General features: G+C 38.5%; 1 protein-coding gene across 5 annotated transcripts in view; it reads left to right on the forward strand.

Moving 5' to 3' along the window:
* LOC100264363 (glycerol-3-phosphate acyltransferase ATS12, chloroplastic) overlaps positions 1-17,288 on the forward strand; it is a 35,080-nt gene extending 17,792 nt beyond the window's left edge. The window contains exons 5-13 of one of the 5 annotated variants that reach the window (XR_009464895.1): positions 653-710; positions 2,192-2,293; positions 2,401-2,462; positions 2,565-2,675; positions 10,624-10,702; positions 14,014-14,133; positions 14,208-14,321; positions 14,976-15,168; positions 16,912-17,288. Coding sequence is in view for 2 of the 5 variants with exons in the window: in XM_059734553.1 (XP_059590536.1) it covers positions 653-710; positions 2,192-2,293; positions 2,401-2,462; positions 2,565-2,675; positions 10,624-10,702; positions 14,014-14,133; positions 14,208-14,321; positions 14,976-15,110 (781 nt within the window). In the remaining 3 variants the exon portion in view is untranslated. Of the gene's footprint in view, positions 1-652; positions 711-2,191; positions 2,294-2,400; positions 2,463-2,564; positions 2,676-10,623; positions 10,703-14,013; positions 14,134-14,207; positions 14,322-14,975 lie in introns of all 5 variants that reach the window. The other 4 variants (XR_009464896.1, XM_059734553.1, XR_009464897.1 and 1 more) reach the window with 4 other exon arrangements.
* The last annotated feature ends 504 nt before the right edge of the window (positions 17,289-17,792 follow it).

The raw sequence follows: 17,792 nt of genomic DNA on the forward strand, positions 1-17,792 counted from the left end.
TCATAATAAATTGGTTGTGATCAATAGTTTTAATTTAGTTCCACTTTTTTTTTCTTTTTTTTTTTCCTGAGAATCCAACCTTTCTACTGGCTTCATCAAATGGTTTTTATCACCACCATCTCTATAACTAGGAAGGATCCTCTAGGGAATTATTTCCATATCTAGATTTTCTATCCTCCTCCCCATCTATTTTGATGTTCAAGCAGAAGCTTACTTCTAGAGGAAAAAATCCAAGACCAAGCCACTAGTGCTCATCACCTCCAACAACTCCTCTATTTCTTGTTTCAATTTTGTTTCTTTCTTCTTTTAAAGGATTAAATGGAAGCCTATAAGCCTTATTTTTCTTTCTTTCCTTTTGTTTTTTTTTTTTTTTTTTTTTTGTGTTGCTAAGGTTTAACTTAAACCCAAGATCCAAGGACTAAGACTTGTAAAACATATTCTAAAAGCCAACAAAAGCCCGTAACTAATTAAAACCCATTGAATTTGTACACCTCAACAAGGTGACATAGCTAAATGATAGTAAAAACCATTCTTTGGTCTGAAACTTTCATTGATATTGAAAGATCTTCATGTGTGGGTTCAAGATATTCTATGCCGGTCCCCTACAATTTTACCTGGTACTTGTGTTAACTTTGAATCATCTATGTCTCAGCAATTCATATGTTGGCAACATCTCCCTTTTCTGTGATATGGAAGAGAAGCTTCAGCAGGTGCCTGATCTCAGTATTTAGTCTTCCTTTTTTCAGTGTCTTATGCTTCCAGTTGGTGGTGTTGATGGTGCTTGCATGTAACCTGTTCATTACTTTAAATAGTTCTGTGAATTGGCATGTTTTAATGCTATACAGTAGCTGAAGTTTACTCATTCATTTGTTCTCTATTGCTGGTTGGAACCATGAAAACCTTGCTTCCCTCTCTTTTTTGAGTGCGACATCATATTGTTTAGATTTAACATAGACCTTTACTCATTTTGACTCTTTCAAGCTATTCACAATCCCTTATTGACATATTACTCACTATTGAAAATGATTTAGTCTAGAAGTGGAACATGCTCATTTTATCAACTTCAATGTGCTGTTAATATTATGGTACATATGCATGACAAGTTCTGGTGAAAAACCCAATTACAGCAATACTTTGAGAAACTAGTTTGATTAAGGACGTTATGTGGAAGATGAAGGAATTAAAAATAAGGTTCTGAACTTCCTTGAAACTTTGAACCTTTATTTGCCTTTTATCTACTGTCTTCTTTAGACTTTAGATAAACTTTTACTAGTCAATTGCATTTCCAGAGTGATTGACTTTTAACCTGAAATTGAAGCTTAATCTTGCCTATAGATGCATGATGCAGTGGCACTTGTCTATATTCTGTTCTAATGTATGAACTAGGATTTGACACCCTAGAGTGCAAGTGATGAACCTTAACAGGAAATTGATCTTTTCCATGCTCCTTCGGTAAGGAGTGATGGTTCTCATGACTAGTCATTGATCATCATGCTCAGCAGTCAACTTCATGAAGAACTAACTTTTGTAGAGAAACTATGGAAGAAAATTTCATCTGTTTAGCTTAGGACATCTATCTAAAGAAGCAGATTAGAATGGTTTTATCCAAGGGCCTGAAACCCCCTACCATTTTGAGGAACCAGAAAATTTGAAGAATTATATGGCCACTAACATCATCAAATGTCACTGTTAGAAAGGGTGTGAGCGAGTTGTACTATGGACCAGTACATGCAGAGTTTTAACTTTGGGTTTTTGCTGTCTTAGTGTCAATTCAGCATCAATTGGAAATGATTGTGTGAGATTCAGATTATATAAAACCTTCAGGGTGTCTCTTCGTATGTGATCTGCTGATCCATTATTTTGTAGATGGTTCATCCTAGCAATTTCTGATTGTTGCCTAGTTCTCTAGTCATGCAATCAGCACACAGATAGAAGTCATAACAGAAATACTATAAGATTTTATTTAAAATTATTGGCACATTAATTTATTTTGTGTATTTATGCTTGGTCTACTGCTTTTTTGTGATTAGAATACTGCTTTGCCATAGAGATAATATACAGTTTTACTCTGTTTGCAGCAATTGCTTATCATATTATGCCATTTCTGACTTAGGATACTATATTATTTTCTTGGACACACTTCCTGCTGCTTGCCTGGGTGTAACAGTGCTTTCTATCCCATAAAATGCAGGGTCACAATATTGTCCTGATTTCCAACCATCAAACAGAAGCAGACCCAGCTGTCATTGCCTTGTTGCTTGAATCAACAAATCCACTTATTGCTGAGAACATGGTGAACTTATTTTATGTATATATTTTTTATTCTTAGCCGATTGTAACTGCAATACAGTAAGCATTCAGAACTCCTGGCATGACCCAATTCCAAATTTTGTACTGCAGATCTATGTAGCTGGAGATAGGGTTGTAACAGATCCTCTTTGCAAGCCCTTCAGCATGGGAAGGTGCACATAAAGCTTTTTGATTTTTTATAAAATGATTGAATGCTGTAGCATGCCCATGACCTGACTTAGACAAGCTACACATGTTCAAATTTTTTATCCTAGGAATCTCTTGTGTGTGTACTCAAAAAAGCACATGAATGATGTCCCTGAACTTGCTGAGATGAAAAGAAGAGCAAACACACGAAGTTTAAAGGAAATGGCTTTGCTTCTAAGGTATCTTTCCATCCCTTTGTTATTGAATTTTGTTGAACTATGAAATGGGTGAATGTTTAATCTTATCCTTTTTTTTTTTTTTTTACCTTTATTCAGAAAAGGGGAAAAAACATTCTGTTTGATCATGCAAAAATTTCTTCTCTTTTTTAATAGGAAAATAAGAAAATATTTTAAAAGTGCCTAAGAGAAGGCGTAGCACAATACACATGAAGTATACAATAAATGCTCAATGTAGGAGACAGGGACAAAAACAAAAAATAACCCTCTCCTTACTTTAAGCTTAACCAATCTACAAATTTATCATAGTCAATGTGTGGTCCTATGTATACACCTTATACATAAAATTAGATTTGATTGCTTGGTCAAACTGCTTAACATCATTAAAAGACCTCTTGTTCTTTTCCTTCTAAAGAGTACAAAACAAGCACAAGGGAGCGACTCTCCATCCTTTTTGTCCATTTCTTCTCCCTGAAAGAACCATGCCAACCTAACAAGTTCCTTCTAACTAAAGAATGCATCACCTAAAACATCCAAAACCACCTCCTATCTGGAAAAATAATTGAGGAGAGATGGGAGAAGTTAGAGTTGTCAGGGGTGGTAGAAGTCGTTTTGTGGTGGAGTCCAAATCCTTCGAGATTTTGGTTGAGGATTTGGGAGGGAAAATGAAAGGATGTATTTGGGAGAGAAGCAGAGGTGTCTCCTCTTGGATTAGATTCGAGGAGGCTAGTTTACGTTGCTTACTGGAAGGAGTTGAAGCCTGTTGTAGAGAGGTTGATAACCAAAGATGGGTCTTTGACTGGATGGAGGGGAACAGGAAGCATAGAATGGAGCGTCCTTTGAATAAGGCAGGAAGGTTCATTCTATGCTCTATTTGTGATCTTGAAGCTAAAAACTACAACATTATTTTTCCTGAAGGGAATGGACAGTCTAGTGGATGGAATTCCCTGGCCGAGAGGTTGAGAGGCCTTGGTGTGGCCCCGTCAGGAAGTTTTAAGGTTACCAGTGGTCCAGAGATTTTGTTGAAGTTGAAGGGAGGTTCGAAGGTTCTATGGAGGGAAAAGGGGGTGGAGGTGAAATCATTTGCAGATGCTGTTAAGTCGACCCCGGGAAGGGTAAGGGAGTCAGTTTGGTTAGAGGTAGGGGAAAGAGAAGTGCAAGGAAGGTTAGATCAGATGAGACAGTGTCTGGTAGGGTGGTGGGGTATTAATTTAGCTCCATTACCTGAGTTGAAATATGTAAGGAGTGGGACTTGTCAGCATTGAGCTTTAAAGGGGAAACTGAGGGTTGTTGTGTCAGGCAAAGGTCTCTTGCTGTTTGATTTTGAGTTGCCATTCAAGGCTGAGCGTGTCCTAACCAGAGGCAAAAGAAGCATTAAGGAAAATTTTATTATTTTGGATAGATGGAACCCAGAGGTGGGGTGCCTTTGCAAGAACTCCAATGCTGATGAGGCTTGGGTAAGGGTGGTCGGGCTCCCACTCCATTTGTGGAGTCTTGAAGTGTTTAAAAGAATCGGAGATGGGTGTGGAGGTTTCGTTGTAGTGGATGAAGATACTAGATCTTTATTTGAGTTGTAGTGGGCTCGGATTCTGGTGAAGCGCGTGGAAAGGGAGTTTCCTAACTCTGCTCATATTGTTTTGGGGTTGGGTTGCTATTCTCTCCAGTTGTGGTGGGAATCTCCACCTTGGTTCACGCAGGTGGTGCCGGCGGGAAGTTTCTACGGGGAGGCCAGTCCAAGGGTAGGAGAAGAAATTAGTGGAACTTCATGCACTGCCTGCTATGGGAGTCAAAGGGAGAAGGTGGAGCAGTTGAGGTTGTAGTTGGGCGTACAAGACGTGTCGCTTGCTGGAGGTTTCCCATCCACCCCTCCTGTTGAGGTCTCTAGCGTAGAGACTGAAGTGAGGGGTTGAGTAGGTGGCTCTGCTAGTCTAGTGAGAGGGGGCAGGGAGTCCTCGTTCAACAGACTGGACGTCTTTGGGTTAGGGTCGAAAGGCCTTTATTGTGGGCCTATTGGTTTAGATCTCGGGGAGGCCCAAGGTCCTTTTAATGAGATCCAGGTGGATTTGGGCCGTGTCTCCAAGCCTAATGACTTAAATGGATTCAAAAGGTACAACAAGGGGATGATGGATGTGGGTTGTGGGCCTGTTGAAGCTGACGCAAAGGGAGAAGGGGCTTTTTTGGGGGACGAGGCTCCAATCTCTCTATCTAGGGCACAAAGTGAGCCTTCGATCAACAAAGAAAGAGGCGCAAGTGGAGACAACAACCCTCTTATCGGGTTGTCGATGATGGCCTTTGAGATGGTAGAAAGGGGGTTGTTAACTGACGAAGCCCTGCGCAAAGAGGCATCCAAGTATGTTGAATCTCTTTTTTTCCTTGTGGGGGGTCGGGTGCTCTCTTCTTCTCCTCCTTCTGATTTCGGTCGGGCTGTATTGAACAAAGGGTCTTTCAGTGGTTTGGCTTCTGTGGTTAACGGAGAGGAGTAGTTTTCGCTGAGTACTGATGGCAGAAATGGGGAGATGGCCTCTGAGGGGGAGAAGATGGCGGCTAGAGAAGGTGTGGGGGGTGAGTTTGAGGAGTTGTTATAGGATATGGAAGGGAAAGGTTGTCGATGGGACGACAACTGCTTGGCGAGGTTTAGCACGTTTCTGGGTTTTTCTACGGAAGGCTTTGAAGGTGAAATTTTGAATTTGCTTCTAAGGACCAAGAGAAGAAGAGAGCAAAATAATAAGAAGGGAACGTCAGGGTCTACTAAGTTTGACCGTGAATTGAAAAAATTATAGTGGTCCATTAATTATAATGGTGCGAGAAAGGAGAATTCTTTGGTTAGAGAAGGTGGGGTCAGATTCTCTACCATTAGATGAAGCTAAAGATTTTATCATGGAATGTTAGAGGGGTCAATGACAAAAATAAAAGGAAGGTAATTAAGGCCCTAATCAAGTTGCAAAGAGTGGATTTGGTGTGTCTGCAGGAGACTAAAATTCAAGATATCTCCCAAAAGGTAGTTCACAATCTTGGTGTGGGAAGATTCTTAGGTTGGGGAGCAGTGAGTGCAAGGGGGGCAGCTGGTGGGGTGGTAGTTTTCTGGGATAATAGAGTTTTGGAGTTAGTAGGTATGGAAGTGGGTCTCTTCTCAATTTCGTGTCGTTTTAAAAACTGTGAGGATGGCTTCTTGTGGATCTTTACGAGGGTCTACGGACCTACATTGAAAAGATATAAAGAACTATTTTGGGAAGAGTTAAGTGTCATTCGAGGGTTGTGATCTGATCCTTGGTGTATTGGTGGGGGCTTTAACGTGATTAGATTTCCCAGCAAGCGAAGTAGAGTAGGAAGATTGTCTGGATCCATGAGAAGGTGTTCGGAGGTGATTGATGAGTTGGCTTTAAGGGATTTGCCTCTTCGGGGGGGGGAGTTTATGTGGAATGGAGGGCTGAATGGTCAATCCAGGTCAAGATTGGATCGTTGTCTGATATTGGAGGATTAGGAGAATCATTTTAGCGGGGTGACTCAGTGTACTCTCCCAAGACCGGTGTTTGATCACTTTCCAATTTTGTTAGATGGGGGTGGTGTGAGGAGAGGTCCAAGTCCATTTTGTTTTGAGAATATGTGGTTGAAGGAGGAGGGGTTTAAGGAGCTGCTAAAGGGTTGGTGGCAAGGTCTCAACTACAGTGGGTCTTATAGTTTTATCCTGACAAAAAAATTAAAGGCTTTAAAAATCAAGTTGAAGAATTGGAACAAGGAAGTTTTTGGAAAAGTGGGGGTGAACAAGAGGGTGGCTCTAGACGATGTGTTTTTTTGGGATGATCAGGAGTGGCAAAGAGTTTTAAACGAGCAGGAATTAGAGGCTAGAAAGGAGGCTAGGGAGGATTTCAAGAAGTGGGCGCTTATGGAGGAAATCTCATGGAGAAAAAAATCAAGACAAAGGTGGTTGAAGGAAGGTGATAAGAACACGAGATTCTTTCATAAGATGGCAAATTCTAATAGGAGGAATTGTCGGAAAAAGATTAAAATTAATGTCATCTGGCTTTTAGAAGATCAAGAAATTCAGAGGGGTGTGGTGAGGGCCAATCAGAATCTGTTATCGGATCTTGGTGATTGGCACCGTAGTATGAACAATCTGGAGTTTGATAGAATTGGGGTTGAGGAGGTAGCCAGGCTGGAGGAGATGTTTTCTGCGGAAGAGGTGTTTTTGGCCCTTTTAGAGCTAAATGGGGACAAGGCACCTGGTCTGGACGGGTTTCCCTTTGCCTTCTGGTAGTTCTGTTGGGATTTTGTCAAAGTTGAGATAATGGGATTTTTCAAGGATTTTTTTGAGAAAGGAAAATTTGTCAGAAGCCTGAACACCACATTCCTGGTTTTAGTCCCTAAAACAGGCGAGGCTGATGATTTATGCGATTTTTGACCCATCAGTTTGGTGGGAGGTCTGTACAAGCTGTTTGCAAAGGTCCTAGCTAATAGGTTAAAGAAGGTGGTGAGTAAGATGGTGTCTCCTACCCAAAATGCTTTTGTTGAAGGAAGGCAAATCCTCGATGCTGCGTTAATTGCTAATGAGGCCATAGACTCTTTGTTGAAAAGGGATGAAACTAGTGTGTTGTGTAAATTGGACTTAGAGAAGGCTTACAATCATATTAACTGGGATTTTTTTGCTGACAATGATGCAAAAAATGGGTTTTGGGGAGAAATGGGCTGGCTGGATTAGGTGGTGCATTTCCACTACTTCTTTTTTCAGTTTTGATTAACGGATTGTCAACGGGTTTTTTCCAGAGCACTAGGGGGTTAAGGCAAGGTGATCCCCTCTCCCCTTCCTTATGTGTTTTAGGGATGGAGGCCTTAAGTTGCCTCATTAACAAAGTAGTAAGGGGGGGTTTCCTTACAAGTTGTAGGATAAGAGAAAGGGGTGGCAATGGAATCCAAGTTTCTCACTTGTTGTTTGTTGATGACACGTTGGTCTTTTGTGAGGATTCCCAAGAGCAAATGGTTTTTCTAAGCTGACTATTAATGTGGTTTGAAGCCACTTCTGGGCTGAGTATCAATTTGAATAAGAGTGAAATTCTGTCGGTGGGAAGAGTAGAGAATGTAGAGCTTTTGGCTTCTGAACTAGGTTGCAAAGTGAGAACTCTTCCTTCCACTTATTTGGGGCTCCCTTTGGGTGCTCCGCACAAGTCGGTGGTGGTGTGGGATGGCGTGGAAGAGAGGATGCGGAAGATACTTGCCTTGTGGAAGAGGCAGTTCATTTCCAAGGAAGGGAGAATCACTCTCATTCGGAGCACTCTGGTTAGCATGCCCACCTATCTCATGTCATTGATGCGTATGCCAAGAATTGTTAAAATGAGACTGGAGAAAGTCCAAAGGGATTTCCTTTGGGGTGAGGGAGCGTTGGAGAAGAGGCCTCATCTTGTAAAATGGGTTGTTGTTTGTTCTCATAAAAAGAAGGGTGGTCTGGGGATTAGAATCTTTCTATCCTCAATAGGGCCCTTTTGTGCAAATGGAGTTAGCACTTTGCAATTGAAAGGGAGTCCTTTTGGAAGCTTATAATTAGTAGGAAGTTTGGGGAAGAAGGTGGAGGGTGGAACTCCCGTGAGGTTAGGGAGGGCTATGGGGTGGAGTTTTGGAAGGAAATTAGAAAGGAAGATTCTCTGTTGCTTAAAAATGTTTCCTTCGTTGTGGGGGGTGATAGAAGGGTGACATTTTGGAAGGACATTTGGTGCGGGAATAATCCCCTTTGTGAGGCTTTTCCATCTTTGTTTGCCTTAGCGGTCTCTAAAGATGCATGGGTAGCGGATTCTTAGGATTCGGTGGGGGATGTGGGGGTTTGGATTCCCCGTTTCTCTAGATCTTTTAATGATTGGGAGGTGGAGGCGGTGGGGAGGCTTCTTTCGACCCTTCAAGGAAAGAGGCTAGCTACTGGTTTTGAGGACAAAGTGATGTGGAAAGTATTGAAGAATGGGATTTTTTCTGTAAATTCCCTTTACAATTCTCTTGATCCTAGCTGTGCAGTCCCGTTTCTGTGGAGCATCATTTGGAGCCCTTGTGTTCCTACAAATGTGGGTTTTTTTTTGCTTGGGAAGCTTCTTGGGGAAAGGTTCTAACCCAAGATCAGCTCAAGAGGAGGGGCTGGATTTTAGCAAACAGGTGCTTCTTGTGTTGTGCTGAAGAGGAGACGATAAATGACATCCTTGTTCATTGCCCCAAGGCGAGGGTTTTGTGGGATCTTGTGTTTTCTTTGTTTGGTGTTAATTGGGTACTCCCGCTTACGGTTAAAGACACTCTCTTAGGTTGGTTCGCTTCCTTTGTGGACAAGAAGCGTGGAAAGACTTGGCAGGCAGCTCCTCTTTGTTTATTTTGGACAGTTTGGAAGGAAAGAAACATGATAGTTTTTTATAATGAGGTTTTGTCGATTCAAAGAATGAAAAATTCTTTTGTTTGTAATCTCTTCTCTTGGGCTAAGTCTTCTTGTTTAGAAGTAGGACCCTTTTCTTTGATTAACTTTGTTGACTGGTTGGGTTCTTGTTGAGGGCTGGTGAGTGCTTGCCTTTTTGTCTTTTGTCTTTTGGTGACTAATGTATACTCCCTGTATACTTCGGGTTGCCTTTTAAGCTCCCTTTTTCTAATATATATTATGTGGGTTTATCTATCAAAAAAAAAAAAAAAACATCCAAAGAGAAAAAATTAGTTGCCATAACATATATGCTTTGGAATAATACATAAGCAAGTGATCTATTGTTTCCTCCTTGCTATTGCACAAACAACACCTATCCAGCAAAGTCTGAAAGAAACAACACGGAGTTCCATTAATAAAAGTAGAAAAGCTTGTCATGGAAATACATCTAATCCTCCTTTGGCCACACCTCATTTTAGTCATGACCACCATTAAGAAGTGCCAATTAACATGATCATAAGCTTTCTCAATGTTCATCTTTAAAATAAGCCCCAAAATGTTGCTCTATAATCTTGAGTCAATGGCTTCACTGGCAATAAAAATTGCATCCAGAATTTGTCAGCCTTCTATTAAAGCATATTGATAATTTGAAACTACCCTTCCCACCATTTTCTTAAATCTGTTCGCTAACACTTTAGCTTGCAACATGTACAATCCCCTACAAGACTAATGGGTCATAATTCTTTCAAATCTTCTGCTCCATATTTTTTTGGGATTCACACCAAGAAAATGGTAATTAAGCTTCTCTAGAAAATGCCTCGAGTAAAAAAGCTCCCTAAAAAAATAATCTCACACTTGACGATGTCTCAAAATAAATGCCAAAAAGACATAGTAAAACCATTTGGCCCTAGAGCCTTATCCCTACTAAAACTAGAAAGAGTACTGAAAACTTTCTCCTCTGAAAAAGGCTTCTCTAATCTCCTGGAATTATCACTCCCCTACACTTCAAAACACAAACCCCCTTGTGCTCAGTCTACAATCTTCTGTCTTATAAAGAAGAGAATGAAAAGCTCTACACACCCCATCCTTAGCTCGCCCTCTTCAAACAAACTATCACCATTAACTCTCACTATGGTCAGCAAGTTTCTTCTACTACACGCATTGGTCATTTTGTGGAAGAACATGATATTGTTATCTTCCTCTCTTAACCAAATTTCTCCAGATTTTTGGCTCCATAAAGTTTCTTCCATTGAAGCCCACTTTCTATACTACTCCCATGAGTGGCCCTTGTGAGTTGATATTTGATGGGTGAATATCCCAGCTCCCTATCTCAAACAGACCCTTGATCTTTTAGGTTGGTTGTATATGAGTCTATTACTATAATTGGAGACAATTTACTTTAGCTGGATGGAATTCTGCCTTAAAATTGTTCCATCTTTTATACTTAGTTTCAGAGACTGGTCATGTGTCATCATTTTAGATGTTATTTGCCTAATTTTCTTGATGTGCTGAAATCTGCTGTGTTGTGTTCTATCATAAATATATGGCTTTCTAACTGAACTTATTTGAGTCTAGGGCTGGATCACAAATAATATGGATTGCACCAAGTGGGGGTAGGGACCGTCCTGATCCTCTGACCAAAGAATGGCACCCAGTGAGTTTTTGCACACTTATTTATTAAAAAACTAAAAATTCCACACCATTGTTATAATTTCAGTTTTTCTGGAAAATATTGATCTTTTTTTTTTAATGCTTTGATGAGGATAGGATTTGCTTATCTCTTCCCTTTTTTTTTTTTTTTGGTTTTGCAGTAATAAGTTTTCATCTTACGTTGGAGCTTTTTCTTTATATTATTGTGCAGCATAAATTTTGGAATTTGTACATAGATTTTATGATTTTTTATTTTATTTTATTTTATAGATTTCTACTTTAAAATAATAAAATAATATTATTCACATTAATATTATTGTTATATTTTGGATTTATATATGTATTGCATTAGAGAAAAGTAAGAATCTGTACAAAAGAAAGAAGGTCGAATGATCCTTCAAGAAAAGAAAATGAAGAGTATAGCAAGGATAAAAAACCAGAAGTTCCTGTGATCGAAACCCTTTTGCCTTGCATGGTCAAGGAAACAACATCAAAACTATGGGGGCAGGAGATAAGAGGCTCCCCTCTTGCCCACCCTATTGACCCCTTAATTGGTTGATTTAGGGTTACCTAAGAAAGAGCAATCCAATCCTTTACCAAGGTCTGCAATCCTTCCCATCTGATAGTCTCCAAAATCCTCTATGACCTATAGTAGCCAAAGAAAAAAAAATTGTTGCTGAATTCCCATTCACAAAGAAATTGTTGATGCACAAACCTGCAAGGAAAGCAAATATTTTTGCAACAATAATTAGTCAGAGACCAGATCCCACCAAGAAAGCTTGAGTAATCTCATCACGGTGATCCCTAATGAATCCACTAGTGCCCATTGGACCCAAATCGTCGGATTGCTGGATTGTTGGATGAATGTACACTGAAATTGAGCTTCAGAACACCAACTAGTGAAGGAATCCACCCAACCTGTATATCCACCACCAGTAAGCAAGCCAAACTGCAATATCCTAAAATCATGCTAAGTGGACTCCTGAGAGTACCTTGGTACTGACATCCAAATAGATGTGAGAAAGACATTCTCTCATAGATTTGCAGCTATCAATCTCTTCTTATCCTCAAAGATCCTAGCATTCCCTTCTAGCCAAATAACCCTCCAAGTTCACCAAGATAGCTCCCCAACACAATGTCCTGCCCTTGAGGCTTCATTCAAACCAATAAAAAGAAATAATTGCCACCCTTGAGACCCTTGGAGATGCTCAGACTATCTCTCTTGTTGAAGCAATCTTTGCCATGACTCCAAGGCAAGGGAGCAGTGGAGGAAAAAGATGCCAGATGCCCTGCTAATTATCTACTCCTAAAGCTATAACACAACAATCTGGCTAATGACCTTATGGTGGTTTCTTAGCTGGAGCATATCATTTGTATTACCTTTCTATTAGTAGCCAACCAAACCTAGCCTTATAATTTAGAAAAGTTTTGGAGTTCCAAATAAGTCGTCTTAGGTGAAAGAAGGGGGGGACTCAACTCCATAAAGGGTTTAGGAGGGAGAGGAGCAGTATGCCTCAAGGTTCAACACCTTTTCTCTTTTTGGTGTTGGCATCTCCTATTTTCTCTTTTTTGGTGTCTTGGGTTCTTCCCTCTTCAATGAGAGAGATGCTCACAAGTGGGCACCAGTCTTTTTTGGGTAAGGAGAAGGAAAAGGGTGTGGCAGGCTCTGCCCTTTTGTGCCTTTTTTTGGACAATTTGGAAGGAAAGAAATAGTAGGGCATTCAAAAACAAGGAGCATTCTGATTGAATTATTAAACTTAATTTTTTGTGTAATCTTTGGGTATGGTTCAATTTGTTTATAGGTCTTGGCCCTTCTTCTATTATAGATTTTGTGGATTGGATAAGGTCTTGTTGAGGGGGGATGTTTTTTGTTATCCCTTGGTGGCATCTTAGGCGCCCATATATACTCTCTATGTCATTTGGGGTTTTTTTTTGGCGTTTCTCTTATTAATATACATTCTCTTTACCTATATAAAAAAAAAAAGGTTCAACACCTTTTATTGGAGTTTCCAAGAGAGAGGACACTTTGCTAAGACACAAGAAAAGCTGACAAATCTTCAATTTCTCAATGTAAGAAATTCCTCTAGAATTCAAGAGTCCAAGAGAGAGAGCCATGCATATAAGGAGTAGAGCCTGGCAGTAGGAAGACCCTTGAGCTCAAAATATAGCAAAGATGGTGAAAAAGATGGCATAAGAGTTTATCTCATCACCGTAGGTCCTCCAAGAAAAAGAATAAAGGATCATAATCAACACAATGGCATGAATAAGTTAGAATAAATTTCGATAATAGCTTTCAAAGTGCATCAATGAAAATTCTATTTCTCATAGAGATCCCCAGCATAAACCCCCCCCACCTTCCCACCCCCCAACTCCCAACAACAATAGGACAGGTGATTTCTCTGACCCTCTTCCTGATCCCAACCTCAGGAGATCTCTTTGAATATGTCCTTTACATGTCAAACAGACATTGGGAACATTAAGGCCTAACCATTCTGTCTTATTAATATAAGAGCAGAACATAGTCTCAATTAGGAAACCATAGGAAGAGAGATGTAATACCAGTAGGATACATGTTATGATTTGAGCTTTTTCTTCTGAAGTTATGTAAACATTAGATAAAAAATTGAAAAGACTAATCTTTTGTGTTTGCCATATTTAATGTAATTACTAACTAAAGTATAGATTTCTATCTTCTTGTGCCTTAGGATATCTATGTCTTGTTTAGGATTTGCCATGTTGATGCATTCTTGCTTGTCATGCCATGTCCATACCCTCCATCTGTTCTGATGCAACATACTTAAGAGGGGTGGCAACTACAGTAATGAGTTATGGTGCTGCCCATGAAAGTACTTTAGGAAGAAGTTCTATCGATTTATTCAAGTAATCCTGCTGGAGATAAGACTCCATTAGGAAAGAAAGTAGTTGTTCTTGTCCATGGAGAACTTGTGTCTGGGGGTAGAAATCAGAAGGGAGCTATAGATGTATACAAAAAAAGATGAATGGATGCAATGGTCTGTAAAAGAAACTAAAATTTTTTTTTCCTGATAAGCAAATAGAGGTGAATGGATGATATAAGCTCCTAACAAAAGGCAGTGCAACCCATTTATGCATGATATTTACAAACAACAGTGCACAAAACCAAAAAAAAAAAAAAAGAATAAAACAACTATTTCCTAGCTAATGAATCCTCATACTACCAACAAAATCAAAAGAAAGAAACATGTGGAGAATCCAATCTCCCAGCAATATGATTGTTTGATTCCTTTCTATTTTGGTGATGCCATTACATTCATGTACTGATATAAGAGGGGTCAGGCACCCTTTGATGCATCTTCAGTGGATAATATGAGAAGGCTTGCAGAACATTCTGGGGTTCCAGGGCATATTTATCCCTTAACATTGATGTGTCATGACATCATGCCTCCTCCTCTCCAGGTATGTTCCACCCCCTGATCTGTTGCCTCTTATGATATCATATTTTCTGTCACTGCACAATATTTTTTTCTCAGGTAGAAAAAGAAATTGGGGAGAAAAGATTGATCTCTTTTCATGGGACCGGATTATCAGTGGCACCAGAAATTAAATTCCATGAAATTGCTGGTTCCTATGAAAACCCTGATGAGGTTAGTTCACTTAACTTGCTATGGCCTTCCACATTTTTGGGTTACATATATTCTCCATGAAGCTTCATCTGGTACTCCTATCATTGGCTTGGACATAAACATTATGCAGGAGATAATTGTTGGAAAGTAATCAGTGTAAAGGCTGAGATCTCCTCCTGTCCATCCTGATTTTTAGTTTAGTCTCAATGATATTCCATATTGTATCAAAAAGAACAAAGAAGAAAAATCTGATTAAAAAAAAGAACAAAGAACAAAAAGAATTTTTTTTGTGATACTGGATTTGGAACGAGGAAGCTTGATTTGTGTTATCAACTTCAAATAGGTTTAGAAGGCCCCAGTTATAATAATGCATAATCTCGGATATTTTTATGTTATACCTGGTAAACTTAGATTTATCTTTTTACCATGATACATGTGACTTAACATACCCAGATTGATGGGCCCAAAATGTTAAGAGGAATTGTTTTCTTGATAAGTGAAATTTGAAGAGGAATTGTGTCCATTTGTTTGCTATATTTGTATTATATTTTTAACTAAGCAGGTTCCTGTTCTACATTCAACTATCATTGATGATATTGCTTACAAGGAGCAAATCTCATGCCCATGTATATGGTCCACTTTGACTGTTAACAGGATGGCTGTTCTTCTTTACAGGCTAAGGAGGCTTATACACAAGCTTTCTATAATTCTGTTGTTGAGCAATACTATGTACTCAATTCTGCTATACATGGAAAACAAGGTCTAGGGGCATCAACGCCAACTGTTTCATTGTCACAACCATGGAATTAGTCAAACATTTCTACCTCTCTCATATCCTCTTGCTTTATTACTAGGTATCTCTCACTCGGTAAGTCATATCTAAGAATTTAAAGATTATGAACTTATTGTTTTCCTTCGGTGTTAAAATTATAAAATTCTTTGTTGCTGTGAGAATTATATAAACTTTGATGGGGTTCTTTATGTACAAAATGCCATTGGACAATATGGAAAAAAATATTCCACATGTTATGCTTAAGCTTCAAATACCTAGATCTGATATCACGCTTAATTGCATTGCTTGTGGGTATTTCTTCTCTCTGGTAATTTTATCTAATGAATTCGCTTTCTTTTTTGGTTTTCTTGTATATTTGAGGAATGCAAACAGTATGGATGAAGCGGTTATCCAATTTTTAGGACATTGGGATTACTGATACATGGAAGAGTTCTGTGTTTGTACCTTCAAATTTGTAGACTTATTTGGGCATTATGGGAGAAAGTAGAAAATATTTATAGTGATTATCCTGAAAAGTATGAGAGTTGCTTTATTTCTGGTATAATTGATGAATTCATCCTGTTATGAATTATTGATAACCTGCAATACTGGACAAAGAGCTTCTGACTGAATATACGATAGATTTAGAAAGTCATATGTGCTAGTTACATTAGCAATAAACCCATGGAAGACATCAGGCCCTTCAAATGCTCCACTTAGATATCTTTTGATTGAAGTTTCATAGTTGAAAGCATGGTGAACTGACTTTATCATAAACACTGGCCAGTTAATTTGATATTTGATATTGTAAGAGGCGTGTATATATAGTAGTATTTCTTCTTATTGGAGGTATAATATGTACCGTGTGCAACAATGCAAGTAGAGTATAATAATTTATATTGGTAGAATATAGTGAAAGCATTCCAAATATAGTGAGTTGGTATGGCATGGTAAAATGTTAGATCTAATGAAAAACATAAAATAAAGAGGATGAGAAGGGTAAAATGTTGATGTTTGACCTGGCTATGTTTTTTTCTAACATTTTAATCTTTTCTCTTGAGGAAGAGATCAATCAAACTGTTGCTTGTCCTTCTCTTCATAAAGCCAAAAAAGAAAACAAAAATGAAAGAATTCTTTGACAGTGAGCTGATAATGCAATTCCAAAGAGTTGTATTTCCTGCACACTATTATTTTAGTTCTTTTCTGCTTTTAATCCTTAGAGGGTAGCGCCGTCTATGGAATAGGTGTGGACAATACCTTTATTTGTAGGAAGATGGGTTTCTTTAATCTAGTACTGTAGATATTAACTAGGATGCTTTATATCAAGCTCCTTGGAAAAAATGGTATCAGGCTTGGGAATGAAAGAAGTGTAACCCGCATTCAGATGAGAAACAACATTCTGATAGAATGAATATTGAAGTAATTTTTTTCAATTTACATTTATACGTATGTAAATCTATCAGGCTTCTTATGCGCGTGTCTGGGTGTTGTAACAAATACAAATTTTGAGCACATGCTAGGGATCGACCAGTCCATGGAAGAGGTAGAAAGAACAGAAAAATTGTTGTGTTTTAACTGAAAGCCACAAAAGTTTGCCTCCCCAACGACAACCCCACTCCCCCACAAGCTTTACTTGACAGATTTTAGTGTCTTTATCAGAATAGTGCTTTTATTACAAATTTGAAAAATAAGACTTCTCCACAGTATATACTGGTCCAGGGGAGGAAGAAAGGAAGCCATAATAAACTTGTAATTTTTCTTCTTCTACACCAAATATACGTATGCATTAATAGACTATCTCTGTCATCTATGTAATGAATTTCTCATGATTTATTGCAGGCTATAAGACAATTCTTTAAACACAATTCTGTGACCCCTCAACCCCAGGGTGCTTGCTTGCTGTTAAATGATATTGTGCAACCACAAGAGAGGGCTGTTTCTAATGGCCGCGACTCCCGCTGGAGTTTCTCATCTGTCATCAGTTTTTGGGTTCTTTCTGTTCCTTTATCTGGGAGGTTTTGATGGGGGGGTTAAAAATTGATCAGGAATCGGAGGTGTCTCAGAAGTTGGATATCAGGTGTGTGGTGTACATATCTGTCTTAGTTGTTGTAAGAATTGTTCCAGCCATTGATAAGCAGTTTACATGTATATTCATATATCAGATTTTCTGGAGATGATAGCTTTTGTTATATAGTTTTTATAGATCTTTTACTTGAGATTTTCTTGATGCTGTTTTTTTTTTGTACTTAATTTTAAATAGAACTTTAATGTTTAATAGTGTTAAATATTATGTTGTTTGTTTTTGTAGTATTTTATTTATATTAAGTATTAAAAAGTAAAGAAAAACCAATATGTTAATTTTTCTATTTAGAAAAAGTTTCATATTTTGGTTTTTTCTATAGTAAAAAGTTTATAATAAGTCATGAAAAAGTAGAAAAATAAATAATTTAAATTTTGAAAAACAAATTGCTTTCAACAAAAAATAAAAAAATAAACACCACCTACAATTTGACCTGCTCATATAATCAGCCGTCGTGCGGTTATTTCCTGAGATGAAATTTTAAAGAAAACCTCTTCGTTTTGAATGGAGTTCGGTTCCATGGAATAATAGACTCCAAAAAATTTTCATACAAATTAGAAAATCAGGACTTTTTTAACATTTGTTTAAATATTATTTTTAAAAAAATGCATTATTATGTAGGAATGTGAAATAATTTCAG

This window comes from Vitis vinifera, chromosome 2 (assembly GCF_030704535.1).
Source record: "Vitis vinifera cultivar Pinot Noir 40024 chromosome 2, ASM3070453v1".
Lineage (NCBI taxonomy): Eukaryota > Viridiplantae > Streptophyta > Magnoliopsida > Vitales > Vitaceae > Vitis > Vitis vinifera.